A 16,792-nucleotide genomic window follows, 5' to 3' on the forward strand; every position below is an offset into this window, starting at 1 on the left:
CAGATTTGTATTGATGTTTATACATCAAGTTCTTTATCATTTCATAAATAGTAAAAATGCTCGTATTGTCCGATATATCTTTTAGCGTACTAACCGTTTGCTCTCAATTTTAGCCTTTAAGATTAATTTATATCGATATCATTATGATAATTATAAATATGATCTACCATATACTCAAAATCATCACGCTATTATCTTATCAAAACTCATAATATTCAATTAAATCCAATAGATCATCAGTACACACTTAAAACTCAGGGCATTCTTATAAAGTCAATAAATCCATTAAAGATGGTCCGCTGTCTTGCTATAAAGAACGTATTTCATTACAAAGGGACAACAATAATGTACAATAATGAATTTTCTGTAATGTGTCCGGTCAAAAATGTCATACAAGTTATGTCAGTTATTTATGTACATTCCCCAAAACTAAATCTTAAGTATACTTAAGTTCGCTTAAATACATACTTTGTATTAACTGACGGATTTCCTTACTGCTAGGGAGTTTATGAGTCTTAAATGATCAACACGTTTCCTTTATTATTCCGTCGATATTAACAATGAATGAACTTTATTCGAAATAACGAAACGCATACAAATAGCACATATGCCTTTGAAAAAAAGTAATAGATACAACTAATAAATTTGTTCCTTTTCCATAACTTATCCAAATTGAAGATCCTGTCTTCTCTCACGTTGACAATGATTTGAAGATTTGAGATCACAATTGGCCAACGTGATATGTTTAATGTATCCCTGCGTCTGCATGTATATATCCCAAACTATAAGCATTGTTTCTCTATCAGGAATAATACAGGCCGACAATTATCTTGAGGTATGTGGACATAGTCAATTGCCTTAGATTAAGTCGGAATAACTTAACACCCTGCTGTGGAGTGATAGACCAGTTGCTTAATACCATGTTCTGCCAGCTTAAGTTGCGGAGATCTGACTCGTGATGCAAAAGGTCCGTTTCAGGTTTAATATCTTCCCTGCTGTAATTTCATCGTTACTATCAACAATTAAGGACGTACCGAAGGTACTGCGAAATAGATCAAATAAATCAGGTAATACAGATAACATATTGTCACTTGGAGCTGTGGGGATTTGTATAATATTGAGCAAGTGAACAATTTTTCTTCGAAAAGTTCAGTCCTATGTTTGCATTTTATTTTCAGGCTGCATAATTATAAATTACTTTCATGCTTATATATATATATATATATATATATATATATATATATATATATATATATATATATATATATATCTGTGTGTGTGTGTGTGTGTATATATATATATATATATATATATATATATATATATATATATATATATATATATTCAGATGACTTATTTTGTTAAATTAACCGGCAGAAGTCAAAAGTACTCATTTAATATTTATACTAAGTAATATTTTGGGATAATTGTTAATTTACTCGAGCAAGTTCTGGAAAATGTGTTTGTGATCATCAAGAATGTTGGCACTTCCGCGCGTTTGAGACCCGATAATCCATTTGGACCACCCTATCCTTGTAGACTTATGAAACAAACTTTAGGAATAATGTGGATTTAATTCGCAATTCTGTAATTTTCTCTTACATTTCCCTTTAAGAAATAAATTGTGTTTTGATTTGTCTCTGATTCTCTATTTTATTCTTTTTAAGACCGTAAAGTCGTAACAACATTACATATTAAAGGGAAATAAATACCGAGGCCAATGAAAGGTTTCTAACTTTATACAGGCTAGGAGATATAAAGGTATTCACCGTTGAAATCAAACTGTAGTATCGCATTCTTGTATTCAAGGAAAGTAATCCTATTGTCTTTTTCAATCATACCGTCCACCATTGAAAACACATTCTTCATTATGTCCTGTTCTTCAGATAGTTCTCGGGCGAATGTTTTAGCTCTGCTCGGCATCTCTGTTCTACAAAAACTAGGTTGGAACAATGACAATAGATTATATATTGTATTAGCTCTCTTTGTATAACTACGATTAAGTGGCAACTCATTATTGCGCAGATACCTTTCTTTCACAGTTATAAAGTGACTTAAAGCTAAACGAAAATGAGGCCGATTTACAACGGAATTATTATGTCTCATTTGGAATTGCTTTTCCTATCAGTAAATGGCTATTGTTTATGATCGATCAAGTGAAAGTGAAGCGAAAGCACTGCACTGATTGGCGAAGTGACGCATTTTGCAAGGTTACACTGATAAATGATGTAAACTATTATAATAGGGTAAAATACACCGTCTGGACATGAGTATATTTTCTACTGTGATGTCTCAGGAATCCTAATGAATTTCTGGAAACAAATATAGGAAAGATATGCTTTAAATATATACGTATTGTAATATAATAATCTCATATACATGTAACATATCATTACACCTGCTGTGTGCCTTATTTTTTATTATTTTCAGCTGCATTGATTCCTAACATGCAATCAGTGTTTGATGATTAGGCGGACATTTAAAACTACTGACGGTCGCAGTTCAATGTGATTCAGGCACCTTTTGGATATTACAAAAGGCGTTCGATACACATGTTTAACATAATGGTAATACCTTTAGAAAGTTATTTGTATCAATTAGCATTATGTTGTTCAATATTGTACACGCAAGATATGGACATTGCCTATTATTAGATTTTACCTTGAATGCAATTAAATTTACCTATGTTTCGCAAGCTGAAAGTATTAAGTATTTTCTTATTTTTACACATCTCTGTGGCCTCTATTGAGATGCCAGCTAATAGAGATTTATCAAAAAAGGCTATGTGTTACTTAATTATACTAAATATTTCATTAGAAATATCTTAATAACTAAATATGTATCTAAATTAGTCATCAGAACGAGCAAATTATTCTTCATCCATACAATATGAGGTATTGTGTGTTAGTTGAGAATGCAAATGACGGACAGTGCTCTCGAAAAAGAGTAAGTTAAACGGGTTTTTCTCAATTTACATTGATCACAGTAGAGATTGACGGAAAATAGTATACAATGATGAAGATGTAAATGTTACTCCATTACATAATCATTGACAGATTTAAATAAATTTCAATTAAATAAGTACGATTTCGCAAATAAAATAAACTGTCAAATAGTTTATGTCACACGTTTATCTCTTTCAACAATATTAAAAGATATATATTCAATCAGTGTCATGTTTTGCAGCTTAAAGAAACTCGAAGCCAGAAAAATAGCTCACCTTGCACAGCTCAGGCAAAGCAACGCCACAAACATCAAATACATCCTCTGCAACAAACAAGAAACATTGTCTGAAGGCATACTTTCTTACTAATGCATTTTCATTTACTGATGCATCGTCCAACAACATACTCATTCAAAATGCAAACTTAGTTACGTCAGAGTTAAATATATACATATGCATAATATTTGCATACAGCTCATGGCAAGGACATACCAAAACCCACAACAAGATGTATATATATTATAGTATTTTAAGTATATATACGTGCGTGACGGTGGCGTAAACGATCGTATTTCAAACGTGTTTCAAATCCAATCATGATAAGCAAGAAAGTATCTTTCTCTCTCTCTCTCTCTATCTCTCTCTCTCTCTCTCTCTCTCTCTCTCTCTCTCTCTCTCTCTCTATATATATATATATATATATATATATATATATATATATATATATATATATATATATATAAGAATACTATTTATATGGCAAATGACAGTTATTTCATGCGCATTGGATAAAATAATGTGTCACGTGTGTCAGGGGCTGATTAAGATAAATTAAATAGACTGACAACGAACAGTGCAAAACTAGAATCTAACTAGCTTGAGCGCTTTCAAATCTGAATGAGACTTTTTCAAAGGCAAATACAAAACATAGACAAGACAAACAAATAAAATAGAATCACCATTGTTTTTGCAATAATTTACATGGCTTAAACCTTTACATTTATTGTTTTTCAGCTACTTTATTTCACCTTGTTGCGGATGCTGGGAAATATGTGTATTGACCTAGAAATCGATGAGCCATACTAACATCTGTTAATTTATGTAAATATATGTATGCACAAAGTATATCCCGGATATTACATTGTTATATTAGTAATAATGAGCCATTAAGCAAATTTAAAGAATTATTTAAAAGAAAATGTGACGTCTGCCAAAGATAATTTTATTTGTGCATGACTGTTTTTTTTTTTTTTTTTTTTTTTCTAGTCTTCTTGGTTTAAACCACTTTGGTTCAGTGTTCTGAGGCGGCGTATCCAGCAAGATTCCTTTTCTTTCCTGGTTTCGGAACTCCAGTTGGGTTTCTGAGCAATTATAAAAAGTGTTATATCACTGAAAGTGTGGCCAGGGGAGGATAAGTGTTCTGCGACCGGGCTTCTTTATCCCTCTTTGTCATCCAAAAAGGTCTATGAAAGTTTATCATTTTGCGTAGCTTTTCAATATATTATATATAATAAATAGTGTTGAAATAACAATAAATAAACATTTTAGTATAAATATAGTTCAAAATAGATTTAATATTTTCTTCAAATGATATTACATTGAATAATTACTTTTTGTATCTCAAATCCTATTTAAATTTTTATTTTATTTATATTTAAAATATTATGATGAGAAACAGTAAGTGAATTCTTTCCAAAGTTTATTCAGAAGGTAATTTCAAACGCAACTTTAATAATCAGTGAATTCTTATATTCGAATAATAATTGAGGTTATATTCAGATTATATTTAGTATTCAGTAATTCAACATATAAAATATGGTTTTTCAATAACAAGTTAATACCTATATTGATATATACAAAAGGATTATATTGCTCACGTTGTATTAATAATTCAAAGTTAAGATGGTCAACTAAATCCTTAAAACGGTCCATACAAAGGCCATATTAATAATCTAGTAACTATGAAAGTCAAAAAAAGTAACATTTCAGTTATTCAAGAAGCTTCATGATTACTCAGCTAATGAACTAGTTTATTGATTTAAAGTTTAGGGAAATCATTTAAATAAATATTGTGTAATTAGCATATTGAAGTAAATTATTTAAAGGAGCATAAATCAATATTAGAGACATATAATCTGAATGTAATATGAGCACAAATCAATGAACATAAATTAGCTCATGAGCATAAATCAATGACCATAAATGAGAATAATTCAATAAGCATAAATCAATAACCATAAATGAGAATAATTCAATGAGCATAAATCAATATTAAAGACATATAACTTCACTAAAGCCTTGGAGATGGTCGATTTTTGGATACTTTTTAGGTCCATCTAAACCGATAAAATCGGTAATTTTCAACGACAACAAATACTGTGTTAGATATTAAACAAGTTCGATCTCCCTAGATGATATGTTTCAAGATATCCAAAATTAACTTATATGCACTTAACATCATTCAGAAAGATTTGCCATAATAATTTAGAGAACAATCATATTTTAAGTTATTAATGTGCTTAATTTAATCCCAAGACCATTTATATTTATAAAATTTGTAAATACCCTCCGCCAATCTGGTAAAGTGACACAATGTCATAACTGTAAGTATCCCCACCAATACACTGGTGCCCCTACATACAGACACTACAAGCTGCAAATGTCACTAAATGTAATATTTGCACATTTGTCTCTCCGACCGGTGAAGTTATTAATGTAGCAATTGTAAATGAACCACACCCAACATGTAAAATATGTGAATGCAATATCCGCGAATGCTACTATACTACCAGGTAATTATATTATGTATATGTGTAAATATCATCATAAAACGAATATATATCATCATATATCTGCATATTGAATTGAAAGACGACACCAAATGCAAAACATTTTTGGTAAAGTATATTCCATACATCTAATACATTATTCCCAGTTTTGATTTGCAGTGAAATTTACATAATACATCGTTATTAAAAGCTGACATATATCTTCACCATTTTAAACGTTATGTTGCCCAGAATTATTAAATTAGGCGCAATCAGTATTTCTTATCTTACATTATGCCGATTCTGTATAGCAATGCTAAGATGCAAATGTCATAATTCGTGGCATATGACCATTATTAAATTGGGCAAGGTCAAAACATACGTTCTACTTACTTGTGTTAAATTATAACACAACATTCACATTTTACGACACATTATTATTGTATTCGAGTACATTGCACAAATGACAACATCCATAATCTATAGAAGTAAGGTGAAGTTTCTCCACAACGGCATAATGTTTCCGCAATCTATAATTTACCACAAGTTAAACATTTATTCTTTAGATAGTACTTTTTTCAATAAATTGCTCTTTAAAATTATTCAATCAGCCCAGACATTAACAATGTGACGGTCTACAACTACTTATTTGACAAGAAGGTACTTTATAAGAAAAGAAAAATATTTCTTACCTGGTCTGGTCAGTAGCCACGAATATTCTTGGCAGTTCTACTTATTAGGGTATACCGTGTACTGGCTTTTTATACCTCTTAGCCTGCAATATGTGTTGCTTTAACCCAAACCATAAGGCATGACTTGTGACATCTGCCTGTTTACCTCGTTTTCGGTACGGATTAAGTGAGATTGCCAGGATTAATCCGAATGTATATTGCCATAGGCATGTCGACAACCCGTTAACTGAGTGTGAACAGTTATTTCGTAAGCTTACTGCACAATGTGACCGACCAACAACCCGGCCACTGTTTCAGGGGCATATGTAAGCTGTCAATTACTAGTAAATCAACCGAACACCATGGATTGTTTTGTTGTTTTAAATATTCGGAGATGGTTACGTTTGAAAAACGGGTAACGGGGAGGGACTTGCAATATATGTTAACCTTACGTGGAACGTATATTTGTCGCTCAAAAATTCGAAACAAATTTAACACTAATTGATGGTTTAAAGGATTGTATGTATAAATTTTTAATGTATTCATATTGTTTATATATATATATATATATAGATAGATAGATAGATAGATAGATAGATAGATAGATAGATAGATATGTATCATATTAAATATTAAAGTATTTTTCTGAATTCTAAAATGTACATTTTAAGACAATTAAGATGTTTCAAATGCTGTGCAGTCAAATGCAACTCGTAGTTGATAGGCATTCTGATTTGTGTTGGATGTGATGTCATTTAACATTTATGGTTTGAGATTTGTCTTCTTTCCGGATTTTTTATAAAGGCTGATGTCATACATGTCTTAAGATTGTTTATCGTGTTTCCCTTCATGACAATAATACATTTTTATAATGAGGTGAATATCATATGAAACAGAAGGCACATCACCCAAAACACATAAAGTTTTGATGTGATGCTGTTCATCCTTACCTATGAGCATCGGAACGTCCATCACAAATTTTGTTAGCGCGTGTCACATGCTTTCACATATTTGTTAGTAAATAATATGATAATGTCATTGTCCCAATTATGTTATTGCAAAAGTTGTGTTATATGTATGGGACTCTCTGCATTTAATATAAATGAAAATTTTAATGCTAACGAACTAAAACTTCTCAGGACACCCCATTATTTAATATGGCATTTTATTTATGTCAAACTCCGATGAACGTGCGAACGACTCACACTGCACGTTCGCGTGCTCATAGCAAACAATGCAGATCCAAATTGTAAAACTTAAACCCATCAAGCGCATTGCAGCCCAATTAACGTGACATTTACTGGCTTAACCATCTGCACAGTTGTGTATATCTTATATGCAACGATAAGGAAAACAATCTTAAAATATGGCATATATTTAGTTTAAAATAATTAACCATGAGATCCTAAGGTGGATACAGTTTATATATACAGTGAAAGAAATGTTTCATAACATTATATGCGGTACTAGTGTAGACTTTAATCCTACTGCATACTGCATATATGAAAGATCGAAAATTAGAGTTGGGTTGTTATCTTGAAATGACAGGTTGAACCAAGAGCGAAGACACTGATTGAACAGTGGATCATGACTGCCGCTCTGGATCTGTGTTGGCTAACGGTTCGTTGCACTGTTTATACGAGTATGAAGAGTGCATTATTCGTTTGGGAAGTCTTTGTTGGGTTTTATTACATTACATTATTATCTTTAATAGCAATCGATCCTGATTAGCTTCGCTCCTTTAGTTGAGGATTTATTCGCATTGCATAGAAGTATATTGAAAATTACAGAAGTATAGAGTTCAAAACTTAATCGAAAACTTATACTTATTTTAATACAATTACATCCACATATTTATATTCAAATCAAGCAGAATTATTTGGACTTCGTAATAAACATACTTATATGTTGTTTATGTCCGTATAATAAAACTCACGTTTACCAAACATTATCGTGGGTTAGCCTCTTCTCGAATAATACAATGTCGATGAAAATAGATCTTGTCAGTACATTGATATGTATTTGTGTTAGTATGTTCGCTTTGTAAGCAATGAATTGTATAATCGTGTCTGCAATATCTTTGGCAAGAAACCTGAAACCTGTCCAGTAACAAGTTTCTTTTCAAAATGAACACACTTAAATGTTTAAAAATTGGAGGAAGATTAATTGAAAATTAGGGCATGTCTGTATTTGTTTATCCTTCCAATGAAACCCCGGTTTGACACTGTTCGAGTTTTGCATTGTACATTTTCCCTCCTTCCATACATCCGGATTTATTTAGAAACAAGCAACGCTGTCATATTGCATTAACTACATTGATGTATTGATTTAGTTCATACAAAAATTGCACGTCTCCCTCTTTGTCTTAGCTTGTATTTTGTTTCCCTGCTAAGGATATATTTCCTGACCTAATGCCAAGGGTCAGGTTGTGCTAGATCATCAGGTAAGGGTTTGTCGTTGCCCGATTGGCTATATGTAATTTAGGGATACAGATAACCCACTTAAACGTTGTCAAGCTTTATAATGTAGTACGACATTCAAAGATGATTCTTGTTTTCATAGTATTATATTTACTAAATATGACCAGTCTAGTTATATGTGATGACATCAAGTTTATAAAAAGAGAAACTTTTATTCCAGGTTATTGTACCTTTCTTTTTTTATAGGATCTATGTTTGGACTCAACATGTTTTTTTCCTAACCGGATGTGCATTAATGACTTTTCTGTGCTTATTCTCTCGATATCTCTACTTTAAGAATATGAATCGGATTGTTGTATCGGCTGTATTTAAAATGTATCAACCGTCTGATAGTTGCACTTTAATAGATTCATCAAATTCACTGTCATTTCTTACACATGCCATTGGTACAAATTCAAATTGTAATCCGACAGCTTTCTTTATTCCATAGTGATTTTGTTTTCAACATTAACATCAGAGCACACAATGTAAAATTACCTTCTTTATTTTTTACGTTTATATAATGTATTTATTCGAAACCTACTAAAGCAAAACAATGTATGAGATTCCATTTTAGAAGAGGACGTCTTTATTCTTTGACATTTTCTACTTAACCATTTTTAAATTTGGAAATCTCATCTTGTAATACACATGGGTGTGCACTGCTCATTCTATCTCATGGGTGTGCACTGCTCATTCTATCTCATGGGTGTGCACTGCTCATTCTATCTCATGGGTGTGCACTGCTCATTCTATCTCATGGATATCTAGTGGCGTTTTCCAAGCAGCAGATGTTTTGAAGACCTGTATCGTTCATTTTTATACAGATATTATATTGGACTACAATTAATTCGCAATCTACAATTTTATAAATATATCAATGATTTTTTAATGAATCTCTGCTAAATTTAATGTTCATTCTTAGCCAGTTGTACCTTTTGATACATGCACATATCCAGTCGTAATTCAAATTAGTGTAGCTTGTTTTGTTTCATCACTTGTTTCCAAAAGCATTGACCTACCATGTATTCTTAATGGCCATATCAACTACATACCTGCATTAACGACACTGGCAAAACTGGCATATAATGTAATATGATGAAAGCATATATATATATATATATATATATATATATATATATATATATATATATATATATATATATATATATATATATATATAGATAGATAGATAGATAGATAGATAGATATAGATATATATACATGCTTTCAATTTATCACATTTTATGCCAGTTTTCTAATTTTCAAAACTACAACTAAATTATTTATTTTCACAAAACGTTCAGAAACATTTCCTACAGTTATTTTCGTATTTTGTATCTAGTATTTTTAAGTAGTATAGGGACATATTAAAAATAACGCAACAGTGTACTGTCTAAAACTACTTTTGAATCTATATAAATCTTACAAGATTAGCAATGCTTTAGAACACAGTCTTATGTAAAATACTTTTTTTCTGGTTAAATTAATACCTTGCTAGAGAACAAAAGCGTTTTAACTCTCATTTATATGTAGCAACCATGAAATATATCGACGAACGGTTTTGAGAGTATCCTAAGATTAAGAAAAAAATTGTTTAGAAAATCAATTTAAAAAACTATCAGAGCAAACTTGATCGTACCAACCCGTAACTTTTATGATTTTATTATGTCCAGCAACAGTTGTTCTAGTCAAGTGAACGTCGATTTTGATTTTAATTTGTTATTTTTTCTGCATGATAAAACACGAACTAAAAAATAAGGGTCACATACATGCCTCTCTACATTTAAAATTCGCCCTACGAACTTGATTTTGGTGACCGAGCTAAACGTTCTGTTTTCAAATTGAATATACACAAATAGCATTGACCGATAACATAAATATATCCTCTCACGGATGAAAACAATGGTCTAAAGTTATGATAACTATATATCGTCATTTAAAACTTATTTCTTACAAACCTCAGCTTACTTTTAACCATACTTGTGTTAAGCTATTGCTTTACCAAACTATAAACTCCCTCTTATAAAAATTGTCTTATCAGTGAGGTTCATAACTGTAGTTTGAATTATTGGCAGGCCAGTTATATTCACGATTATAGACCAGATTATTGCAACGGTTCATGGATGTTTCTTGCTAATAATACAATCATCAGCAGCGCTAGCATCAGGCCGAAACCACCTTCATCATTACTATCAACAGCAACACTATCAAGTATAATTTGTTGTTGTTGTTGTTGTTGTTCTAGGGTTTAAGGCCATTTTCCAGCACAAGATAGGCTATACATGGCGGCCAGTATAACTGGTGGAGGAAGAACCCTGGAAAACCCAGGGAAGAACCACCGACCCACGAGAAGCTACTGGCAGGCTTTCCCACGTACCCACGCTAGCCGAGCCTTGGACTCGAACACACGCAGACATAGGTGAGATGGCAGTGATCCGGAACGGTGAGCGCTTTAGACCACTCGGCCACTCGGGGCCCCAAGAATAATTTATAATACATGTATATATATATATATATATATATATATATATATATATATATATATATATATATATATATATATATATATATATATACTGTAAACCCATAATAATTATGATATAGCTTTTATTATTTCTTTATGTTTCCCTTTACTTTTACTAGTTTTGTGTTTTTAATGTTCTTTATGATGAACAGGTCAAAACCACTGTAAAGATAATTGCCATGTTTGAACCGTTGAAACAGAAGTCTTGACCTACTGATATTGCTATTCACCCGTGTCTACCCTCAACTTGACCCTTAGATATATTCCAATCTACTTGACATTTGGTTTTAGGTGAAATAATTGTTTTATCATCATAAGTACTAAATACTTGCGGAGTAGCTGTAATACCAGGATTATAAATTCAGTAGTCCCATCACATTCGCATACATGCACTCTTATGTTTCTTCCGAATAGCAAACACGGTTATGGGATTTGAGAGTGCAGCATATATGTATCACATAACGAAGCAGGTGATGATTTTTATTTTTATAATAAGTTATTGTTTCTTGGTGTTGCAACTCCCAATCCTTGGGTAGGACATATATGATTAAAGGGTGTAATGTGAATACGGATTACCGTTACCTATCCATGGACAGCAGTTTGACACCCATAGAACCTTAAACTAATTTAATAAATTAATTTAAAAACACAATTATATACCAGGCAAGTCAAGAGTTCATATCATCTGCATAACGGTATCCTTAAGCTGTCTGCTCTGTTTCGTCAAGGCCTGAATTAGCAAACCATCTGAATAATTAACTACATCAGTAAGTAAAAGGCCGTATACCTTTTAAGTGTATAACTTTACTTATAATTTTATCCTTGAAATACAAGTGTACGAATTTGACGTAATTGCTGAATATATATATATATATATATATATATATATATATATATATGCAAAAACCGACCTTTAGGCGACAGTGTCTAAATTGCACCCTTTCGGCGACATCTTTGTATAATGAATATGTGTGAGTCATGATTGTGCCTATACAGTGAATACTTTATAGAATACTGAAAGGAATATGAAAATACAGGAACAAGTGGTAAAGCAAAATAAATGAGAAACATACATTTTTTGTGGCCCGTTGACTGTCGCCGAAATGTAAAACGATGTGCGCTCATGCATAAAACCAACCTTTGGGCGACCGGTCGCCGAATGGTTCATGTGTCCCCCAAAGGTTTAGTATATATCTCGCTCAGGTATAATTTATATGTGTCACCTAACAGTATCATGTACAGTGTATTTCGCTATTACGATTACCAGCGTGACAGAAATAAAGTGATCGCATGAGATGGACGGTCTGAATATAGGGGTTTTGCTGTCGGCATCGATACAATATTGGCTTATGTGATCACTTCGCGTAATCAGGCGAATAAGTATACTTATAAAAACGGGACTGGAATAACTGGCCGTAATCCGGAATAGCGTAGTGGTTTTAATTCGGACTGTATACAGTTTTAATCTTGAAGAAAGGTGCGGTTATTTAGATATAGATCGATTTTGCAAATATTTTGTAGGAGAGATAGTTGGTTTTTTTTTTTGTTTTTTTTTTTTCTACTGTATGTAGCAATCATTATATACATGAGTTTCAGATAATTATACATATTTTTGTTATATGCTAGTCTGCGAATCAGTGGATTTTCCATTTAAAATATTTTTTCATAATTCACTGGAGTCAATTATGAATGACGCCACGGGTGGCCGAGTGGTCTAATGCGCTCACCTCTATTATATCACAGACACTACCCTTCGTCCGTATGGGTTCGAGTCTCGACTCTACCTACGTGGGCATGCGCGAAAGCTTGCCAGTAGCTTCATGTGGGTCAGCGGTGCTTCCCGGGTTCTACTTCCACCACGAATACTGGCCGCCATGTAGAGCCACATAAATTGGTGATTTACAGGTACACACACAAACCAACCAACCAACCAACCAATCAAATTGAAATGTTTCTTGTCCTAATGTGATCGATAGACGATGATAACATTGTGACTTGTGTGTGTACGTGGGGAGGGGGGTGGAATCTAAGAGGATACAAATTCAACACAATTGAGAAAAACTACGAACTAACTTAGAAATGTAGGCACATGCAAATTTGAATATAATGGATCGAATGCTGGTCGCCCCGGTCCCGTCTGTAGACGTGATGAGGATGTACCCTACTTCCGAGCTCTGCAGCATCAAGGTCATTTAAGATACACCAACATGGGTGGTATTACGAAACAGTAGACAGATATGGCTCTAAAAATGATACCAAATAATATAGAAGTTCTAGTTGCACTACAAAATACAGAGGGAACAATCACATTTGTTTGGACCCGGTTTTTTTTTTCACCCGAAATTCGCTCGTGGTCGGAATACGATTTTGTGTCCGGATTTTAGAACTTTTGGCCTCAGATCTAAGGCAGTCAGGTCTGAAGTGCACACAGACATGTGATCCTTTGCAAAAACTAGGATGAGGTTGACATTTTGAATAAAGAGCGGTCTCCATACGAAAATGATGGGTCCATTAAGCAAAAAACAAATGAACTCCAATTTGTACCCTTCTGCTCATGCGCAAGCAAAATAACCAATGTAGAATGTTGTTTCTAATAAAACTAGGCATTAGTCACATGGAAAATCTGTTGAAACAGATGTATTACGATGTATTCAGAAATAGAACCCCAAATGTCTTTCCTACACACATTTCAGGAGAAAACGACAACAACCTCTGGGGCCGAATGAGTTAACATGAATATTTTGGATTCAGTTCATAATTATATGTTACTCTTAGATTTTCTTTTTAAAACATTGATAATTAAAGTCTTTGTTAAGTTTTACAAAACTTGTTAGTTTTTCTTCTTTCTATGACTTAGTTTATGACCATAGACTTGTACAAGTTACTGATATAGTTGACAACCCTCTACCCAACATGATTTAGTCCTCATATATTATGAAATCACACATGTATGCATGTGAACTGAGGATTATAATCCATGAAAGTTACCAACAGGCATCCATGCAAGAGGGTAGTCATGCAGAGTAAAAGAGTGTGCATTAAATTGGAAACAAAACCAAAATATACCGCTCTTACCAATCTACTTGAAAACCACGTCTTCGTGATTGTAACATGATACATACAATGAACTGCGCTTGTTTTTGTATTTATAAACTGTTTATTTTAAAAGGAAATTACTCGACTTGTACTCTCTGTAAATCCACAAACCCCTGGTTTCGTACATGTGCACCAAGTTACCAGGGGTTTTCCATTTCCACCAATACTAACTCAAACTCGGCCATGCTAATTATTTGAGCTTCAATAGCTGTCGAGTTGAATTATTAATTGTACTGAGACTGCCTTGTGTTGTCATGAAAAGTTTTGAATAGACACGTATTCCAGAATGCAGCCATAACGAAATAATTTTACCAGCACTGTGACATTGGTTCCGACAATTCCACTGGATGTATCTATAATAGTCAATGTGGTTGAGATTCATACCACACTCAGACCAAATGTTGTTGCCGTGTCGATTCCACAAATAGCATGTTACACATTTTAAGTTTACCAGTTCCATCTTCAGAATTCACAATCTCACCTGAGTCAATGTCAGCAACAATGTGGCTGGTGCACTCAACCAAGTCTGCCTTGACGGAAAATCTGCTCAGATTTTCATCAGTACAACATCTGAGTAAATATTAACAAACATTTTTAAGCAAACTTTAACGTAATTTCAATACACATTTGCTGGGATGGTTGATGTTCAAGTTCATGCAATTCTTTAACAACAAAATAACCTTTATATATATATTGGACATTTGTGTGAATCTGATGCATGTACTCATTATGATTCATTCACATAGTTTGATTTTCATCTTATTTAAGAGCTTAATGCATGTAATAGAAAGTGTTCAGATTATTGTGGCATTCGTTTGGCGACTTCCGTTCACTGGCAGACTCATGCCAAACGTTTAGAGACACAGTACTCATTTCTTTAATCTGCAGCTGATTTTATCGGTATCTTTGTTGAAATCATAGGTTTTATTAGATTTAGGCAAATCATTATATACATATCATGTCTTTGTTGTATTCCAGTATGAGAAAAAGAAGCACAGGACATATTCTAATTTAATCAAAAGAAACAACAAATTATTTATCTGTCTGTCACAATAATGGATATATGATGTTGACTTATCCTGCTAGAAGTTTTTTTAATGAATTTAAATAGCATCAAACACATGAACAGGTAATTTCATCTGCACCATGTTAAAGCATTCGTAATGGGAAAATTATCAGCCAGTTTAAAAAAGGAATACTTTTGCATAGTAACCCTTCAAAATGTGCCTATCGAAAATATTTACTAGTTATTAACAAAAATAACTAAATAATGATATTCCTACTTAACTATTTAAACTTTACTCATCATGCTTATGTTGATAACTTTGTATTGTGCATCCCTTCAAAAAGCGGTGTTAACATTTGTTCCGCTAATTAGAAAACCGATTTTGTGACAATTTACTTTCGTAGCAACAAAACAAAAACAAATGGATATAGGCACAAATGAAATTGATGAAAATGTAAATGGTACTTAAGATCATTATGTGATGTCATAGGGTTTTAAGATCGGCATAGTGATGAACTTGAACTTGCTAAAGAAATTAACAATATATCACGCCTTTTTATGATGCCGATATTAATAACTTTTTCTTCGGATCATAAAATTGGTTCGTAACATTTTAGGTTGATTCGATAATTAAAAAGAGCAACATATCAAAATACCGTTATGGTCACCTGAGTAATAAAGTAAAGGACACCCTCCAAATGGCACGAAAATGAAGACAACTATAAGGTAAGTTAGGTTCGAGAAAATCCTGATATATAACTTTTTCTAAAGGTTCCTTTTCAAACCTCATCCATTTCAACGATTCATTGTTTAGGAAATAAAATATTTAATGGAAGTCATCAACCATATCTTAGAAATATATTAAAAGCAATATAGGATATTAAGTATTTTCCATATATTAGTTTAGGCAGCAATGTCTTACCGAAAAATAGGCGATGGTAACGTTCAGATTTCTAGAAAATACATGGTATCTGGTGCAAAAGATGTACATGCATGTTTCCTGCAAGAAAAGTACAATCTTACAGTTTAACAATACACTGCATATATTATCTCCAAATTAGATATGATCGTTACATTAATAGAGAGAGACGATGAACTACTTGGGGATAAATAAAAGAGGTTCTTAAAAGAAAGAGGCGTTATAACAGTTGCACTATTTACACATAGTTATTTCGCGATAGCAACGTTCATAGACCGCCCCGGACACAATGTGCAAACGGATAAAATAAGGTAGCGACAGCAGTGGATTCGTTCATTGATGGATTATAAAAGTGTCTGACATTATTGGTGAGTAGTTCTTTAAGAGAACTAGGATAACCAA

The 16,792-nt window shown here is 32.7% G+C and overlaps 1 protein-coding gene across 1 annotated transcript in view; it reads right to left on the reverse strand.

Moving 5' to 3' along the window:
• Positions 1-6,450, reverse strand: part of LOC149774059 (uncharacterized) — a 9,025-nt gene extending 2,575 nt beyond the window's left edge. Inside the window, exons 1-3 of the mRNA XM_089945774.1 lie at positions 6,405-6,450; positions 3,221-3,267; positions 1,770-1,939 (exon numbers count right to left, since the gene is read on the reverse strand). Coding sequence (XP_089801900.1) covers positions 1,770-1,939; positions 3,221-3,264 — 214 coding nt within the window. The 5' untranslated portion in view covers positions 3,265-3,267; positions 6,405-6,450. The remainder of the gene's footprint in view (positions 1-1,769; positions 1,940-3,220; positions 3,268-6,404) is intronic.
• Between the last annotated feature and the right edge of the window lie 10,342 nt (positions 6,451-16,792).

The sequence above is a fragment of the Sinohyriopsis cumingii genome, unplaced genomic scaffold, assembly GCF_028554795.1.
Source record: "Sinohyriopsis cumingii isolate HCF-2022 unplaced genomic scaffold, ASM2855479v2 utg000426l, whole genome shotgun sequence".
Classification (NCBI taxonomy): Eukaryota; Metazoa; Mollusca; class Bivalvia; order Unionida; family Unionidae; genus Sinohyriopsis; species Sinohyriopsis cumingii.